Below are 14,698 nucleotides of genomic sequence, written 5' to 3'. Positions count from 1 at the left end.
CACTTACATAGATGATGGAGAGAATTCCATTATAGTTTTTGGTTGAAACATTGAGGACGATCTTTAGCTGTGAGACCAACACTTGGAAGGCAGCAGCTGTTGTGAATCCACCAACCAAAGGATCTGCCAGATACCTCACTATGAATCCAATCTGCAAACCTCCAAATATCAACTAGAACAAGAAGGAAGGAAAAATTAAATGCTTGCCTGGGAGAAGGACCAACACTTTTGAACTATTCATGAATTAAACAATACCAACTAAAACTCTGGCCCTATCTCTCCCATCCACCATTCTAAAATTTGAAAAACATGTGTAGTATGAACCTTCAAGTATTTCTAGATATATAATAAGAAAAATTCATGTAGGTTTTTTTCCTGTGACTTGTAGTTTTCATGGCTCCAGTGACCAGAATATTTTTTGTCTCTTTATGGGTTCTGGCACAGCTCCCTTCTCCTATTTTCATTCTAATCGCACATGTTCCTGTCTTGTTTTTTCTGTCTCTGACTTAGATGATTAAGTGAGCCTTAATAAGTGGAGGCTTGCTATTTTAGCATCTGACCTAAAACAGTATAACTTAAAAAATAGCTTTGAGAGTCTTAAATTGATTTGTTTTGCTTTTAAATGAGTCTTTAAGTCCACGTGCTTAACCGTTCTTTCAGATACAAATCCTGCCAACCTCTATATCGCTTGTAAGCCCATTACCTGTATGATTCCAACCAAAAGAGTAAGGGTGCTCGCAATCAATACTCTTGCTGCATCTCTAGCTGCAAAGTCTATTATGGTGGTATTCAGTGCAGTTCCATTACTGCTAGATACAAGAAAGTGTTCGTCGGGGGCCATGCTCAGAACAACAGATCCCACCATTAAACTGACCACTGGGAAAGGTCCTGGGGGAAAAAAGTCATTATCAATTAATAATTATTAATCACTTGTAAATCAACTATACTTCAATTAAAAAACTAAAAAATAATAATTATTATTAATTGCAAATGTTTAGGTTCAACATGTCTACACAGGATTAAAGATGCATTTGAAGTAATTAGCTGTGATTGGGAAAATACTGTTTGTTCACAAAAGAAGCTAAAAAGCAGATGTTTCAAGGCATTCACAACCCAGTAATGAGCAAGAGAGACGTGCAGGTGGGTCACTATAATACAGCTTTCAGACACTTTGCATTACACAGGAAGGCTGTCTAAACTGTGTGTAATCTTCTTGTGTATGGGTAGGAACAGGGGGATGGAGTGGGGAGTTGTCAAAAAAGGTTTCCCGGCAGAAATGGCATATTAGCTGAATCCTTGCTTGTTCCATCTTATTTTTATTCCATGTAAGTTTATTTCCTAGATCATCCAGTGTCCTGATCTCTGTGGAGCTGAGGACCTTGATCAATATCACAAGGTCAAAATTTGGTTAAAGAAATAGCTAAAGTAAAAAACAAACAAACAAAAAATAGCAAAGGTAGTGTAGAGTTTCTCTTTTTCTTTTTCCAAGACAAATTATTTTTTCATATCAAATATCACTCTGTAGGCTTCTACATTTCAAAAAGTACTTTTCTTTCAGCAGCTGCTCTATCACTACTAGTATTTTTATCTATGATGATGAGGATCCTATCCTTTGATCATGGAAGGCTTTACCAGTTAGAAGGACTCAGTACCAAAATCCAGTAACCTGAAGTGTCTAAATGTATAGAATACCAGAGAGAGAAAAAAAACCAACTTCCATGTTCCTTACCTTGTTGTGCATTTGGTACTAATCAGCTCTCCCAGGTAAGGAGGTTCTTTTAATCAATAATCTCCTCCTGATCTCCCTTTATAGACAAGGAAATATTCCAGACACTGGCAGAAATATTATACAACTAAGGATAAGGATAAGGGTTGGAGATAGAGCAGTAGATGGCTCTATTTGTTTCAAGAGGATTGCCCAGGTAGACATGTCTAGCCAGCAGATGGATGTAGGTGAAAACTTAACTCAAGTATAAATGTCAACGTTGCAAAATAGCATTAAAACATTCATTTACTAGAACATTCTAGCAGAAGAAAATTCAAATTTCAGGAACATCAGGAAATAAATCTATTTGAGGCTATACCAAGAAGGAAAGCCAAGCTTAGTTTCTAAATTGTTTTGGCACAATTTTCCCAGTCTTCAAATATTAGTGACTTAAAATAACTACGTTCTTTAATAAGACAATGAATATGTATTTGATGAACATAATTTAGTAAAGCTGATTTAATCTAGCAAAACAGGTTCAAAGACCTCTTCAAGATTATTTTCCCTTATCATTTTTTCATTTTAGAACACTTTCTAAATAGAGTCAAATGTATTAACATTTTTGAAAAGCCAAACATGGCAAGATTTGAAGGTAGTCTATAATTTTTTAACCATCTTTCAATTTTCTCCTCTTCGTTATAAAAAAAGTTAGGTGTAAAGCCACCTAATAGCATGGTATTTTGAAAGCTAAGGAGAAACCTTTGCATCACTGAATAGGAAAGCCCTATCTTGCTAGAAAACAGTAACAAAGATAGGGAAGCAGAACACACATAATATAGCCCAAACACGTTCAGTGTGAACAAACAGAATTGTATATGATTATAATTACCAACTGAGATGTGTCTTGATGTTCCAAAAATAAAGTACGTCAGGATAGGAAAAAAAGCAGAGTAGAGACCATATCCAACAGGAACAGCAGCTAGTAGAGCATACGCCATGCCTGAAAATACATCCAAAACGGTCAAGTTCAGGAACAAACTTTGTGTCTACTGGACAGAGAAAAGCCTTTTCATAGGTCTCTTTAATTTGCAGCTCATCTTGAATGATCTCCTTATTTTGCACATGGTCTGTGGCTATGATAGGATACAGAACGTGATTCAAATCACCTACTCAAAAGAACTGACACAACTGATCAGTAATTCAACCATCCACTCAGGTGAGTCGGGGGAAAAGCTGTTGATTGAAAACTTGATCAATTCTGTTCAAAGGTCTAGCCTGGCTTTGTCTGAATTCAGTGTTTCTCTGCGTAATGAGGAACATATGTACTTCCTCCTTTCTTGTTGGGGAAAGAAGTTAGATCCAAACAAAGAAAAAAATCTGACCTTTGTACATAGCACTAGGAGATCAACACTTTCGCTAGGCTTCCCCAAGTAGTTTCTGGGTCCATGAATGTCACACTGTATGCAGAAGCTCAGCCTTCTCTTGTACATGGGGGTTGGAAGGCAACAATGTGTTGGGGTTTGGGAGTTTTGTTTTGGGCCTTAAACAATGAACATTTATTTCTTAGAGTTCTGAAAGCTAAGAAGTTCAAGATCAAACTACCAGCAGCTTCAGTGTCTGGTAAGCACCCTTTTCTGGTTTGCAGATGGCTGCTTACTTGCTGTAACCTCACATGGCACAGATTTCCTAAGGTCACTAAGCCCATCATGGAGACTCTACCCGATTGCCTTCCAAAGGCGTGTGTGTGCGCTTAGTTGCTAAAGTAGTGCCCAACTCTGCAACCCCATGGACTGTAGCCTGCCAGGCTCCTCTGTCCATGGGATTTCCCATGCAAGAATACTAGAATGGGTTGCCATTTCCTTCTCCAGGGTATCTTTCTGACACAGAGATGGAACTAGAGTCTCCTGCATTGCAGGCAGATTCTTTTACCACTGAGCCACATGGGAAGCCCTACCTCCCAAAGGCTCCGACCTCCGAATACTATCATACTGGGGATTAAGTCTTCAAGAGATGAATTTTGGAGGGATACAAACGTTCAGTCCATAGCACTTTCCTTCTCCTGTGTGTTGTTTTTTTAAATACTTCATAGGTAGTCAGCATATCTTCTACCTCCCCACATTTCACTCACTCACAATGACAGAACATCAAGTTCTTTGACCTTTTGGTCATTGATTACAAGAGTTACATGTATAACAATTTTTAAAAAAAGTGATGGAAGCAGCTTAGATGTCAACAGATGAATGAGTAAAGAAGTTGTGGTACATATATATACTGTAGAATATTATTCAGCCATAAAAAGGAATGAATTTGAGTCACTTGAATTGAGGTGGGTGAACCTAGAGCTTGTTATACAGGGTAAAGTAAGTCAGAGGGAGAAAAATATCGCATATTAATGCATATATATGGAATCTAGAAAAACAGTGCTGATGAATCTATTTGCAGGGCAAGAATAGAAATGCAGGCAAAGAGAACAGATTTGTGGACACAGCAGGGGAAGGACAGGGTGGGACAAATTGAGAGAGTCGCGCTGAAACATATACATTACCATGTATACAACAGATAGCTAGTGGGAAGTTGCTATATAACACAAAGAGTTCATCCCCATCCTCTGTGACAACCTGGAGGGGTCGGAGGGCGGGGGCTGGTAGGATAGCAGGGAGGTTTGAGAGGGAGGGGATATATGTATACTTATGGGTGATTCTAATTGTTGTATGACAAAAACCAACACAACATTGTAAAGCAAGTATCCTCCAATTAAAAATTTTTTAAAAGTGGCAACAACTTAAATTGGTGCCCCAAATGATGTATTTATCCCTGTCTCAAATCAGGGAAGTGGTTAACTACACTATATTTCATATACTGTAATCTATGAAATGAAGTTGATGTGCTGTATAGAAATAATTTACTACTAATAGTAATTTACCTCTTTCCAGTGCAATACAGTACATCTAAGAAATAAGTGAGAAAAGGCAGAATTCAAAATAGTGATCAGGGAGTGCCCTGGAAGTCCAGTGGCTAGGACTCAGTGCATTTACTGCTGTGGTCCAGATTCAATCCCTGGTCAGGGAACTGAGATCCCACAGGCCAAGCAACATGGCCAAAACAACACAAAACAGTAATCAGCATGCATGCTTCCACTTTTGTTAAAGTAGACATGTTTGCTGTATGAATTTTAAAATGTAGGAAGATTTCATACAATTTAGACATGTAAAAAGTGTAATATAATAAACACCCAATTATCCAACATCTAGTTTAAGAACTAGATCATTGCCGTACAGTTGAAACTTTCTATATACTTTTTCTCAATCACATCGTTTTTCCTCCCTCCACCCTCAGGAAGCAACACTCTTTTGAATCTAGTGTTTATCATTCTCGAACATTTTTTTATACTTTTAAATAGATACTTATTTATGTGTCTGGTAGGATATTTATTAAAATTTAGGTTTAGTGGACTATCTACAGGGCAGAATCAAAGGAAACTTCTGAAGAGGTATTTTTCATGTTCCTTATAATGTGTTTTCTAGTTTCCCACAATAAGCATTCATTCATTCAACAACTATTGATTATGTACCCTTCATGTGCCAGGCACTGTTCTAGGCTTAGGGGAATACTGGAGTAGACAAAACAAAGTCTCTGCCCTTAGAGAGTGTGCATTCTAGAAAAGTCTGTATTCTGATGTAATTGTTTTCATATATAAATTACAACAAGCGATCATTCCAAGGACATAGAGTAGAAAGGTGAGGTCACAAAGGGAAGACAAGAAAAGAAGGAGCAAAAACAAAAGCAAAAAAAAAAAAAAAAGTCCAAATTAAAAAATATTAGGAAAGAAAAGATGGAGCAAGGAATGAGAACAGCCTATTTCCTATGTACATTTTTCAAGTCCTTCTCAAATTTCCACTTCCCTAAACTGGGCTCTGCAGTCCTCACAGACCTGGAGAATGCAGGCTTTTTCAATTTTCACATAATATCCTATTTCAGGACAGCTGCTACTCAAATATACTGTAATCATATTGTAAGGGAATTTGGTACAACAATTTTGAAATTATACATAATTTGTAAAGAAATTTGTCATTGATTTAAACTATGGAACCTCTGTGTTGGTGCTCCTCCTATGTAGGATGGTGGCATGTATTGATAAAGGTGGTGCTAACAAACATTCAGAAGCATCTAGAAGGCATAGGTAGAAGTAAGAGAGCAGGTCCCCCATATCTGTGAATAAAAAATAGCAATAAAAGGGCTGCATTGATTTCTTGCTGCCTGGAGGGAATTTTTTGTTAATAATAAAAGTGAAAAAGATCCCATGGCAGCACTCACCTTCTCTGTTTCTCTCTAAATAAATCCACTTCTTAGAAAAAAGCAAAACAAAACCCATGATCCTTAGCATTTCTGGCTTCTCAGTAACATTACTGATGAGTTTTTTTCTATCCCTTAGCAGCCCAGCCATTGGATATATTGCAGCCTTTGCCATCCCTAGAAACTGCAGCTCTGAAATCTCAACATTGAGCCTCCTTTTCTCCACCTAGAGACACGTAGCCTTTCCGCTCACCTATCCAGAATCCTTAGTGCAATATTTTTTTGTCCTCATGAGGCTTCTAACCCATGAACAGACCCACTGTCCTTAGCACCCTCCCATCTTCATTTGCCTCCTAGTCCCTAGAATTTTCACAAATACTCTGGATTTCTTTGCTTCATTCTTTCTCTTTTTCTCCTGTCTTCTCTGATAAATCTCCAGTCTGGACAAACTCAAGCATCACCCTTTTCCATGCCAGCATTCAAACAGCTGAATAACTGAACTAAAGACGTCTACATTCGGGCTGGCCAATTTCATGCAAATTTCATGACAGCAAGCCCTAGATGGAATGCCACACTGCCTGGCCATCCAATTACATTTCCTCAGCAAGTGTGCTTTTCCTCTCCTCAAGACAGCTACTCGGACTTCCCCTACTTTCCTCAAACTCTCCATCCCCCTTCTCAGACATGGTTCAGAGATGACCCTTAGACTTCATCCAAAACCTAGAATCCATGAGACGCCCATTGGTTTTTTACAATGCAGTGCTTGTCTGTCTTTTCTCCTTTGAAAATGGAGGAAATATCCCACGTATCTCTAAGGAGTAGCCTTCCCACTTCTATCCTTGTACCCATCTACACTTGTCCCTTCTTGTCACTTCTCCTCTTCCTTGTGGACCACAGATTTTTCTATCAGCTAGGTCATTCCCACTGGGTTACATCTATGTTCTAGTACGTCCTATATTATAAGAAAAATAAATCCTCCCATCACTTTACCATTGTCTTTTATGCCTCTGGAGCCACTTCTCTACTCTGCTTCATGGCAAACCTTCTTAAAAATATTGCCTGTGTTCCATCACCAAGAGTATTCCACACTACAGAAACCAACCCCCCCCCCTTCCACCCATCCTTTAAAATAGAGCAGAAAACAATTCCTCTCTTGGTTTTGGAACCCACATCCTTCAGATTGTTCTTTTTCTCTATCTTTCTGAGCCCAACATCATGTTTCTTTGTGGCCCCTCCTCCTCTGCCCTGACTTTAAGTACTCCAGCCTGGTTCTTCTTTCTTTTCTGCCTAGGTAGTCTCAGGGATTCCCACTCCTTTGAATATCATCTCTAGAGTGATGCTTTCCTGACTTTTATGTCTAGTCCAAACCTCTCCAATGACCTTCCTGCTTCTAGTAGCTCCAACTCCATATCTGGCATCTCAAATGTGGCACATGCAAAAGGAAACACTTGGTTTTCCATCCCAATTCTGCTTGTTAGCCAGTCCCTATCCATCAGTATGTGTTACCTGTGATTCCTGCTCCAAAATATTTTTCAGATTTGTGCAGCTCTCCCTCCTACTTGATTAGCTTCAAGCTGAAATGTCTGTCCTCAGGGCTAGGACTAGGGAGAGGCAAGTGAGGTGCCTGGGGCACATTATTTAGAAGGTCCCTGGAGGACTCACTTACCTAATTTTAATCCTGGCCCTGTCTAACCTTATCTCCTCCTGTTCACTCCTCTAAACCTCTCTCTCCTCCACCCATATTGGAATTCTTCCTCCCTTGAAAATACTATGCTCTATTTGACCTCAGGGATTTTGCATCTTTGCCTGGTACACCCTGCTTACTGTTTCTTACATGGCTATCTCCTTCCCATCCTCCCAACCCTGATTAAATTTCCCCACCTCAGAAGGGCCTTCCCTGACCATTCTATCTAAGACAAACACTCCCTCCCCAAATTATCCCCTATTAAAGCCGAAGAATTGATGCTTTTGAACTGTGTTGTTGGAGAAGACTCTTGACAGTCCCTTGGACTGCAAGGAGATCCAACCAGTCCATCCTAAAGATCAGTCCTGGGTGTTCACTGGAAGGACTGATGCTGAAGCTGAAACTCCAATACTTTGGCCACCTAATGAGAAGAACTTACTCATTTGAAAAGACCCTGATGCTGGGAAAGATTGAGGGTGGGAGGAGAAGGGGACGACAGAGGATGAGATGGCTGGATGGCATCACCGACTCAATGGACATGAGTTTGAGTGAACTCCGGGAGTTGGTGATGAACAGGGAGGCCTGGCGTGCTGTGATTCATGGGGTCGCAAAGAGTAGGACACGACTGAGCAACTGAACTGACTGAACTGAAAGCCTATTTGATCAACCACAATAGATATCACAATCTGTATTTTTATTTTTCTATTTATCTGCTTATTTAATTCCTGAAGTCTCCCACTTAATATGAGTGCCATGAGGTCAGTATCCATGCCTGTTAGTAAACCATTGAATCCCCATGGCTGGCCTATAAATATCGGTGGTGGTTTAGTTGCTAGTGAAATCGCTCAGTCGTGTCCGACTCTTTGCAACCCCGTGGACTGTAGCCTACCAGTCTCCTCAGTCTATGGAATTTTCCAGGCAAGAATACTGGAATGGGTTGCCATTTCCTTCTCCAGGGGATCTTCTCGACCCAGGGATCAAACCCGGGTCTCCCGCATTGCAGGCAGATGCTTTACCGTCTGAGCCACCAGGGAAGCCCCGTATCCAACTCTTGTGACCCCATGGACTGTAGCCTGCCAGGCTCCTCTGTCAATGGGGTTCTCCAGCCAAGAATTCTGGAGTGGGTGCCATTTCCTTCTCCAGGGGATCTCCCTGACACAGGAATCGAACCTGGGTCTCCTGCATTGCAGGCAGATTCTTTTTCTACTGAACCATGAGGGAAGCCCATCCTACAAATATTAGATGAATGGATTTATGAATGAACCACATTAACTTCTCAGATATTCACCATACAAAGATAACTTCATAGAGATCATGCTTCTGGAAAACGTTATCACTCATAAAGTGAGGAACTGCATCCTTTATAAATTAAGACCCTAGGAATTAGATTCTGGGTTCAAATCCCAGCTCCACCATTTACCAGCTCCATGACCTTGAGCTGGTCAAAAAATAGATTTTTTGACTATTGAAAAAGAGGTATTAAGAGTTGTTGTGAGGATTAAAGAGATAACTTTCCAAAGCCCTTAGCATTGTGTTTGATACTTAAGCAAAACTAAAGTTAAAATTAATTTGTATAAGATACTTGTCTAGGAACACTTGTGGGACACAGCTTGCAATACCATTTTTCATATATAAGGATGATTCGTTATTCAGTCCTCTTCACTAAATGTTTACCAGGCCACCTACTTGGTGCCAGAATCATGCTAGCCACTGGCTAAACATGAATTAGACAGTTCTCATCCCCCAGAAGCCAGAGGAGATTGCCATGCCACAGTTCTTAAGAGTCTACTGTGTAAGTCACACTTACTGTATGAACCACACCGTCCTGTCCAGCTCTCCCATCCACTTCGGTGACTGGGAACACAGGCTGCTGCTCCACATGGGGGCCACAGAACATCCTCCTTCTCTGTGGGACTCTCCCTGGCTTGCTCTGAGTAATCCTGAGAGTTCTATAGGCAAATTTTGGCTCAGGACATTGCTCAACCACTGTTACTAACTTCTCAAGTAGTCCATTTCAAGCCATCTCCCACATTTCTACCCCATCGTACTTCCCATCACTTTGCAAAGTGAGACTTAACCTTCAGGGAAACAGCTCTGACACCTCTTCCTCCAGGAAGCCATTCTCAGTCCCCTAAGGCCAGGTTGAGTGCCCCGTGTGCACTCCCTTCCCAAGCAATATTACCCCACCCCTACAGTCAGTCCTTCCATTGAATCGTTGTCTGTTTCCTCATTGGACTATGAGCTCCTTGAAAGCAAGTGGTGCATCTTATTCATGTGAGAATACCTAGAGGCTGGCACCTACTAGATATGCCACGAAATAATAATAAGTAAAGTCGATTTTTGTTTTCATAGTCCAGAGGTTTTGTGAAGTTGAGGTGAGGGCAGAAACAAGATGATGAGGATAGGGTACAAAGGAAAATGCCCGTAATGCTATTCACCAGCTCTGCAATGGAGTTCCAAGATGTTCATGGAAATAAGGCTTAAAGGCAGTTTAAAACATGTCTTGTGTTGGGACATTCTGCCAGAAGATTAAGATACAGGGGTGAATTAAAACGGGGAGGGAGAGGCAAGAGCAGAAAAAAACATTTACATGTAGTCTAGGCTAACATACTTCCTTCCCTTTCCTTTAAGAGAGTTTCAAATGGCATGTCAAGACCATGTATGAAATGTAAATAATTTAATGAACTGCAATCATCATTTAAAAAATCTAAGCAGAATAGGACAGAATAGAAAATATTAGAGAGTATACCTGTAGTGAGGGTAAGTATTATTTCACAAAACTTGAGATGCATGTGTACATATCATGATGTCATACAGATTTCTTACTGTGAGCTGTGACCAATGAAAATTGGGAAGCAGCTGCTTAGGTGACAGGGCTCTAGTTGGAGCCAAGCAGATAGAGAAGCAACAGGGTTTCCTGAGAAGAGAAGTGTACGGAAGATGAGGAAGAAGGGAATTTCACCACTAAGGGGCAGGCTCTGGAGGAAAGATGCAGGCTATGATGGGTGAGCAAGCCTTTGGTACAGACCCATGGGAGGGAGGGGGGAGTTAGGAATGGCTGCTGGAGGCTGTGATTCTCCATCACTTCGGCGCTAGACCACCATTATCTTACCTTGAAGTGTTCCCACTAGACCAGTACTAACTCCTGAAATGATATCACTAAGTAGCCATTCCTTGATCCGGTATTTGGGAAGCCAGTCCAAGATGGGCAGGAGAGTCTTCACCATGCGAAGGGTTCTCTTTCTTGAACAACTGTCAAAAGGCAAGAAAAGGAGATTTCCAATCCAATCTTGGTCACAACCCACTGCAAATCACAAAGTTTTGAACCGAAGTCTGCTAATGTCTCTATTTAGAAACAAGCATACAAATTGCATGAAAAAAATACTAACAGTGAAGTGCTTACCATGTCTTTGCCAATAACTCTTTTTACCCTTTTAAATGCACTGTACTAGAAAACACAGGATTAAGTGTTAACCACCCCACCTTCTTAATCCTCTGAGAAAATATCCCCAAACAAGAACACATTTTCTGGTCCAGCCACAGATTGATCAATGTGGAGTCTTTAAATGGAGATTACATTTGGACTTCCAACCTAGGTGTCTTCTTTTTCTTTCAAGAAACAAACTCTGTATATTCTGGCAATAGGAGCTTGGAGCCAGTTTTTACAAAACTCTTAACATGATGAATACATATCTTGTTGTACCTTACTACCTACTTTTTAAAATTCAACAACCTATAGGTAAAAGAAAAAAACGTATTTTGGGCTTCCCTGGTTGCTCAGATGCTAGAGAATCTGCCTGCAACTCAGAAGACCCAGGTTCAGTCCCTGAGTAGGGAAGATCCCTTGGAGAAGGGAATGGCTACTCCAGTATTTTTGCCTGGAGAATTCCATGGATAGAGGAGGGAGCCTGGAGGGCTACAGTCCATGGAATTGCAAAGAGCTGGACATGACAGAGCAATTAACATTTTTAGTTTTTCAAACACTATTTGACTCTTGATTCAAATACATTATTTTAAAAATTGTATTTATGAGACAATTTGAAATTTTGTTGACTTAATTTTTTAATATTAAGGAATTGCTTCATTTTTGTGTGTGATAATGAAATTGTGGGTTGCATTTTTAAAGAGTTCCTAAAGATAGATACTGAAATAAAAACAGTTCAAAGGAGGGGGGGGGGGGGGAAACCACTATATGGAATTTGCTCCAAAAAAAAAAAAAAAAAAGTGGAGTGGGGCAAGTATGTGGTAAGACAAGATTAACTTTGAGTTAATCATCCTTGAAGCCATGTGATGGGTAAAAACATGGGAGAGGGTTCATTGCACTACTGTGCCTGCTTTTGAATATATTTGAAATGTTTTTTTAAACGGTTTGAAATGTTTTAAGAAAAGAAAAAAGAAATCTAGCAGCAGCTGACAATTCCTTCTGTTTGCGATATCTACTTACAGGTGGCCCGAGTGGGTTTAGAGACTGATGGAGGTTCTTCTTGGAGAGCCCTACTTCCTGAACAGTGGACAACTAGGAGCACAGCGTGCTCTCCTGCGTTCTCGCCTTCATTCCATGCCTCTGAGTGTCATTCTTCCTGGATGAGCTTAGGGCTTTCAAGGACTCTTGGTCAAGTGACGAGTTACCCACTACCTCTTTGTAGTAAAGCCCCTTGTTCTCCCACTCTCCTCAGCCTAGCCTTCACAAAAAGACCGTAGGGACCCGCTGTACCCCAAGGCGCACTCCAGGTGCCCTCGAGAGCAGCACAAAGAGACGGCGCTCCTCGAACACTCCCTCTCCAAAGTTGAGTTTCCGAGACTAGGGTCGATTCGGGCCGAGAGTGATGGAGCCACCTTCCCACCAGGGAGGCCAGAGTCCGTGACCTGACCGAAGCCGTCCCTGCAGGGCGGGAGCAGCATCCCACTCTCCGCCGCTGGGCATGCCGGCGGGTCTGCGCGCCCACATTCCGGGATTCACTGCGCCCCTCGCCCCGTCCGCCGCGGGCGCTACCTGCAGCCCTGGGCCAGGTTCTCTCTCAGCGTCTTGCGCTCTTTCGGGCGCTGCTCGTACTGCTGCTGGAAGGCGAGCTCGTTGTAGACCGGCCGCGACACCACATAGCTGCAACTGTACTCGGGGAGCGGCGGCGGCTCCAACCTGTCGCCCGGCGCTGCCATGACCTGCGAGGCGGAGGGCGACGAGCAGGGAGGAGATGGGGCGAGGGAAGAGAAGAGGAGGTGAAGACCGCTAGTTAGCTGCCTCCTGGCCACACCTGGTGCAGTTGATCCCCGAGAGAGGGGTCCGCTCTCTGCCACACTCTCCGCCCAGGCCCGCCCCGGCTGGGCGCGCACCTCCAGCCTACTGGAGGCCCTGAGGACCTCCCGTCCCGAGCCTACATCTGCTGCCCGGGGCTCCCGGACTTTTAAGAGAGTGAGTCCTGCGCTGGGGGGCTGCCGGAGCCAGACCCAGTTCCCCTCGGCTGAGCAGCCAGGGCGCTGTCCGCGTCCTGAAATCTCCCCAAACCCGGGCTGGGGCCCGCGACGCGCGAGCGGCAGGCAGTAAAGGGCCCTTGTGAGCGTCCGCATCTGCCAAAACCCGAAGCAGCACGCAGAGCCAGGAGAGCCCTGGGAGAGAAGCACAGCCCCCCGCGCCGGACATGGGGCCTTCAGGCCACTTTCCCCGGGTCCCAAGGCTGCGCGCACGCTGCAGGAAAATTCCAGCAGCCGGGCGCGCTTTCCCGGGGACAGAACTTTGGGGAGTGGAGTGTCTCACACCTCGGCCTCTTTCCTAGCTTCCTTCTTGCTCTCAGCTTCTCAGAAAGACTGTACTGTCCTCTGCCGGGCAGCTCCGTAGCGTGTCCACAACACCCCCCCACCCCCCGCCACCTCCACTAGTCCCATCCCCAACCAGCGATGCCTCCCCAGGAGTTAAGGCAGGGCGGCGTGGCGTGCGTTGCATCTTCAGCGACGATCTCACCTGCTTCGACTCACGACCAGCCTGGAATGCCCCCGGAACAGCCGTTCCGCCGCCTTTATAGCGCTCTCAGAAGGCAGTGAGACGTTTTATTTATGGAGCAACAGAGACACCTTAGTCCAAAAAGGGACACATAGGCAGCGGTCTTTACCCACCTATCCTACCAGGGGAAAAAAAAAATTCTACCCCTCCCTAGTTCTTTCCCTTTCCCGAAACAGGAAGGCTGAGAATCTTACTGGCTCTCACCCAAGAGCCACCCAAATCCACCGCCCCTCAATTACTAACGTGGGCTACGAGGTCAGGGGCGGAGCAGGCCCTGGGGAGCTTGTTACAGGAGACCAGAGCCCAGCGTGGAAGAAGAGGTCAGTGACAGCGAGGAGCGCTGGCCTTGACTCCTAGGTTGTATGAATCCGGAAGCTCCATAGTCTGGCACACAGCTCTCAAACCAAGTGGGGAAGAGGAAAGGAGCAGTGGCCAGTTTTGCATTTAATAAGGGTTTGGATTTCTAGAAGGTCTTTCATTGAAAGTATTCAGTGAGTGGTGGTTATAGACAGTTCAGTAATTTATTCATAAAGCTTAGATACGAACTTTTCTGTGCTTATGTGTGTTTTACTTCACAATCAAAATCAAGTGCCCAGGTGACCCCCTTTCTTATTTGACTGACCCTTTGGTTCTTTTATCTTTCTTCTCATTCGTCTGAACTGTGAAGGGGGGAATACAATGAAGTAAACAAGAATCAACACTAGAAGGGCGAGAGTGGGGAGTAGGAATCTATCCTATCTCCTCAGTATTTTGTCTTCTGCTAGGATGAATCTTGTTAAAGCCAACTATTCTGGTTAAGATGAGGGGAGGGAGAGTTCAGTAAACAAGAAAATTCTCTCCTGATTATCAACACCAGCCTTCAGTTACCCAGCTGGAAAATTCAGACAGTGGTAATTTCATAAGCATTAGGAAACAGAATCCTCTCAGGAGAACCCTTGGTGTAAATCCCCTGAAGTTGTATTTGACACGATATTACCATGTGTGTGTTTTTCTGAGTAATGAATAAATCAGTAGCTTTCAA

General features: G+C 43.0%; 1 protein-coding gene across 2 annotated transcripts in view; it reads right to left on the bottom strand.

The window, feature by feature from the left end:
• The window catches only part of SLC26A4 (solute carrier family 26 member 4), a 58,960-nt gene extending 45,595 nt beyond the window's left edge, over window positions 1-13,365 (bottom strand). Inside the window, exons 1-5 of one of the 2 annotated variants that reach the window (XM_025291087.3) lie at window positions 12,676-13,365; window positions 10,795-10,934; window positions 2,595-2,705; window positions 704-888; window positions 8-172 (exon numbers count right to left, since the gene is read on the bottom strand). In XM_025291087.3, the coding sequence (XP_025146872.2) occupies window positions 8-172; window positions 704-888; window positions 2,595-2,705; window positions 10,795-10,934; window positions 12,676-13,247 (1,173 nt within the window). In that variant the 5' untranslated portion in view covers window positions 13,248-13,365. The remainder of the gene's footprint in view (window positions 1-7; window positions 173-703; window positions 889-2,594; window positions 2,706-10,794; window positions 10,935-12,675) is intronic. The other variant, XM_044946601.1, reaches the window with a different exon arrangement.
• Between the last annotated feature and the right edge of the window lie 1,333 nt (window positions 13,366-14,698).

This window comes from Bubalus bubalis, chromosome 8 (genome assembly GCF_019923935.1).
Source record: "Bubalus bubalis isolate 160015118507 breed Murrah chromosome 8, NDDB_SH_1, whole genome shotgun sequence".
Taxonomy (NCBI): Eukaryota; Metazoa; Chordata; class Mammalia; order Artiodactyla; family Bovidae; genus Bubalus; species Bubalus bubalis.
The sequence above is the reverse complement of the archived record's forward strand: the minus strand, read 5'-3'. Positions and strand labels throughout refer to the sequence as shown.